Genomic DNA, 4,374 nt, shown 5'->3' with positions numbered 1-4,374 from the left:
GGAGATGGATATCCCTCCCCTTACCCCTCTTACCTCTTCTGTGTGTCAGTGGAGAGCTGAACCTGACATTCATGCGTTAGATCATGTAACACCTGTGTTCAGGTGCTCTGAGAGGGACAAGGAATTTTAGTGAGGGTCCTGGAGCACCTGAGAGAAGACAAGACTGGTAGGGGCCCACCACAGTGCTCAGCTCCAGACGACTGAGCTGCAGGAGGGGGACAGAGCTGGCTTTGACCAGACAGTTCAGTCTACAGTGATACTCTTTATATATGAAAGACCCACGAGGTATTGGCTCCTTTTTGGTCTGAGAGGAAGGTGATCATCATATTCACTTGACTTTGACATCATTTGTGGGTCAGGAAAAGGATAACATAATGGTAATGTTTTCTTAGGCATAAGCCAAAGTACATGAGTTGTGTTGATACCCAATTCTGCGTTTTATAGAATGCCATAAACTTCCCTGTACTCCTCTTTCTATCTAGGCAAGAGATGCATTTTAGGGATAAAAACTTTGAAAGCACCTAAACCCAGACTTCACAAGTTACTGATGTCTTGTGAAATCATCTGCTTCTGTAGAATCATTCAGTAGAATTAGACTGAGCTGATGAAAAGACTCTTCCAGCCTTTATCATCAATTTTATACTTCAGCTGATAACAGTAAAAGAGGCTGATTTGTAGGTGGATGGCATTTAAAAGCTGTTAACCACCTGAAGACAAGAGTGTATCAACTAACTTAACCACCTCCCTGTCCTGCAAGGTGACCCTGAACAGGACACTCTCTCTGGACTGGTTCCGTCCCATATGAAATACACAATGTTGTGCAACGGCTTGTGTTTTTCTTTAGTACTGTGGGCCTGGCACTCCGCTATACTTTTTACGTGGATAGCCTTGTGCAATTTTTCAGACAGCCCAGTTTATAAACAAGGAAACAGAGGCTCGGAGGTGGGCATCTGCTAACACTTGTCAGGGCAGTCCTATTCCTAAGCCCATGTCTTCAGGAACTTCCAGTATCATAGGGGAGATCTTTCACCAGCTCTAGAAAATGTGAATTCAGCATACCCCTCTTGGCCAAAATAATTTCCTAAAGCAGAAGTAAGGTCCTGGAATAGTTTAAATCAAGAAGATGAAAGCAGGTGACAATAAAGAACCTTCCAGCTGTAGACCAAGTGGCCTGAAAATGGTGTTTCCTATAACCATGCAACAGCCTTCCCGCCCACGCACCGGGCCCCGGCCGCCTGCAAAGCCTGGCTGGGAGGCTGGTGTAGACAGTGGGAGAAGTTGCTCTCTGAAAGGGTTCCGTGGCTGCCTGTGGTGAGTTCTCCCACACAACTCTCCGCCTCCACCTGGGGATCGAATGACTCTCAGTGTAGGAGCCCGAATGACTCAGTGTAGGAGCCCGAATGACTCTCAGTGTAGGAGCCCGAATGACTCTCAGTGTAGGAGCCCGACAGCAGCCCAGAGGAAGTGATCACGATAATGCTGTTTGTAAAAATCTGTTTAATAAATATACATCTTAAAAGTACCAAAATAATTACCAACAAAATACACTATGTGCACTATTTACAGGGGGTAACACAAACCTTGACAGGTAGCGAGTTTTAACCCCACCCCACTGACAGGTTTAACAACACACCTGTTACACGTTACTCCATACAACTGGGCCCAGCCATTGAATCCATGGTGATTCAACTGAAAAGCACAATAAATAAAATATAGTCCTTTCATCAAATTTTGAATAACCTTTCCTCAAAACTCCACCAAAGGTGACATTAAAAAGAGGTTTTCTCTGAATTCCAATGATCCTTCTTGCCCCTCTTCCAAAGTTCATGAAAATAACAAAATGAGGGCTAATCCACCAGAGTAAAATGTTCTGGGCCAGGCAGTGTGCAGTGTGGTTATAAGTATATCCTTTTTTTTTCCTTTTTTCTTTTTTTTTTAGAAAAATAGAACTCTTTTTTTGTACAAATATACAAAGTCCATGTTCTTTTAGACACTTTGCGAAGCTCATAACGTCAGGCGCTGGCCTCCAAGCACACAGTCATCATAGGGCAGCTAAAAAGAGAAAATAAGGTAGGTTAAACTTCCAGAGCTTTGCCAAGGGTACTGGGATGATGGTGAGGGCTGCTACTGGAAATAACTCCAGTATTCTTAGACTCCCTCTATAACCTGAATATAAATTAACTTCCTGGACTGAGGGAGTTTTCCTTTAAGGATCCTCTCCTTCAGAAAGAGCAAAAAAAACAAACAAAAAAGACATACTCTTGGGATACTGCTTAGGGACACTCAAGTTTGAGAGCCTCATTATGTTGAGACCCTCAGAATAAGGAGGCGCTCTAGGGGCCTGAGAAGGTAGAGGGAGAATGGCCTCTCTTCTTCCATTTTGCAGAGCCACGAACAAGTTAATCGGGACTCACCTCATCCTCTGTGAACTCTGACTCCGTGTCATAGCTCTCCTCATCCTCGCTCTCGGGCAGCATCTGAAGGTTCTCTAGGGTCAGCTGGCCCAGCTGCTGCTGTATCCGGGTGCTTGGGCGGCCCCAGGTGAGCTGGTATGGGGAGTAGCCCTGGTAGGTGACCCTGTTGACGTCAGCCCCACACTTCAACAAGAGCGACACCAGGTCGGGATTCTGCAGGTCAACCGCGAGATGGAGGGCAGTTCGGCCATTGCAGGGCTCCTGAAACCAAAAGGAATTTGAGAGGCTTATGGCTGAGTTTGGGGTTTCTGTTTGCAACAAAAGTACGGAATCATATGGAGGAGGGCTGGGAGCCTGATGCACTCCATCTGAAGGCGTGAGGCACTCACCTGTGCATTGACATCAGCACCCAAGGACACCAACAGCTCCACGATGCCCAGGTAGCCATGAATAGAGGCCAAATGCAGACACGTGTGACCTAGAAGACCAAAAGTAAGAAAATATAACCCCTTGTTTCAACCCTCACTTCTCAAGCAGAACCTTTCACCTATTCTTTTAAGGGACAAATTCTTCTGAATTTGAAGAACCCAGAATCCGGGTTCTGGATGGACTTTAGTAAGGCATCAAATAGGCCTTTATTGAATACATGTGTTCTCAACTTTTCACATGTTGAGAGTTTAAACCTTGCTCGGACTCCTTAAGTCGGCCCACCTCTCCCTTCCCCACGTCACCCGCCCTCTGATGGACAGGGCAGCCAGACATACCATTGTAGTTGGTGGCTTGTAGGATGGAGTGGAGGTGCTGGGTCCCACGGGGCTGAGTCAGGACTCCCACACTGGCCAGGCAGCCTTGCTCACAGGCAAGGTGTAAGGGGGTATTTCCTCGAAAGTCTCGGAGCTCAGGATCACAGCCAGCTTCCAGAAGTGCCTCAGCGACCTCTGGCTGGTTGGTGATCACTGCCAAGTGGAGAGGAGTCTACAGACAGAAGAGGGATAGAAAGCATAAGCCATGGATCCAACCTACAGTCTGTGTTCCCTTGAAGCCCAAGAGAAATCCTGGTGGTGGGTACTGCTCCTCCCAGGGAGGTACAAGGGGCAAAATGCAAAATACCAGAGGCCCCAGGTGGGCTTCATAAAGGCCTCCCCAAATCAATGGAATTTTCTGTCCTCTCTAGGACGTTGGCTGATTCAGCTGTAAAAGGTCAGGTCAGATAATGACCAGGAATTGTTAATTTAGAAATCATTGGGAGGAGCTGAGCTAGCTCCAGCTTTATCACGGGGTCAGAGAGGCACGGGGCCGGGCGAGCAGCCCACCTGCTGCAGGTTGTTCTGGAAGTTGAGGAACGCCAGGTCTCCCTTCACTTGGCGGACCACTTCCATGGTCAGCACCTTCTCTTCATGGATGATGGCCAAGTGCAGGAACCTGAGGGGAGAAGAGGGAAAACCCCGCAGGGCTGGTGAGTGCGCTGCGTGAGGCCCAGGGAGGCGCGGCCCGCGGGGGATTGCGCAAGGTCGGGGTTTCTGGAGGCCGAGGCCGCGGTGTTTTCCGCGAGGTTATTATGAGCTGAGTGTTCCTGGCAGGCGCCCAGGGACTTTCCGGGCCCCCCCACTTAGGCGGCGGGCGCCGGCCAGACCGCCCAGCCCTCTCGCCGGGCCGGAACGCCCTGTACTTCCCCTCCCAGCCGCTCGGCGCCTGCCAGCGGGGCAGAAACTCCCGCCCCCCTTATGCAAGCGGGGACTTAGGGTCCCCGCCGCAGCCCCGCCCCCGGCCGAGGGGAGCCGCAAGGGGGGTGGTGTGTGTGTGTTGTGTGTGTGTTGTGTGTGTGTATGCGCGGCTGCAAGGCAGAGCTGCTGGACCACGGCCCCGGGAACCCGCCCCGATCCCCGATTCCCCGGTCTCCGAGCGCAGCCGTGCACCTTTGCACGGCCTCCGGGTCGGTGCACAGACCCCGGTCCGCCGC

At 50.2% G+C, this 4,374-nt stretch overlaps 1 protein-coding gene across 1 annotated transcript in view; it reads right to left on the bottom strand.

The window, feature by feature from the left end:
* Positions 1–1,477: 1,477 nt before the first annotated feature.
* Positions 1,478–4,374, bottom strand: part of NFKBIA (NFKB inhibitor alpha) — a 3,264-nt gene continuing 367 nt past the window's right edge. Inside the window, exons 1-6 of the mRNA XM_024762086.1 lie at positions 4,362–4,374; positions 3,728–3,879; positions 3,179–3,389; positions 2,804–2,892; positions 2,415–2,675; positions 1,478–2,052 (exon numbers count right to left, since the gene is read on the bottom strand). The exon at positions 4,362–4,374 is cut by the window's right edge and continues 367 nt beyond it. Coding sequence (XP_024617854.1) covers positions 2,005–2,052; positions 2,415–2,675; positions 2,804–2,892; positions 3,179–3,389; positions 3,728–3,879; positions 4,362–4,374 — 774 coding nt within the window. The 3' untranslated portion in view covers positions 1,478–2,004. The remainder of the gene's footprint in view (positions 2,053–2,414; positions 2,676–2,803; positions 2,893–3,178; positions 3,390–3,727; positions 3,880–4,361) is intronic.

The sequence above is a fragment of the Neophocaena asiaeorientalis genome, unplaced genomic scaffold (genome assembly GCF_003031525.2).
Source record: "Neophocaena asiaeorientalis asiaeorientalis breed wild unplaced genomic scaffold, Neophocaena_asiaeorientalis_V1.1 scaffold190, whole genome shotgun sequence".
Taxonomy (NCBI): Eukaryota; Metazoa; Chordata; class Mammalia; order Artiodactyla; family Phocoenidae; genus Neophocaena; species Neophocaena asiaeorientalis.
Note: the sequence above shows the minus strand (reverse complement) of the source record. Positions and strands in the feature narration are given on the sequence as shown.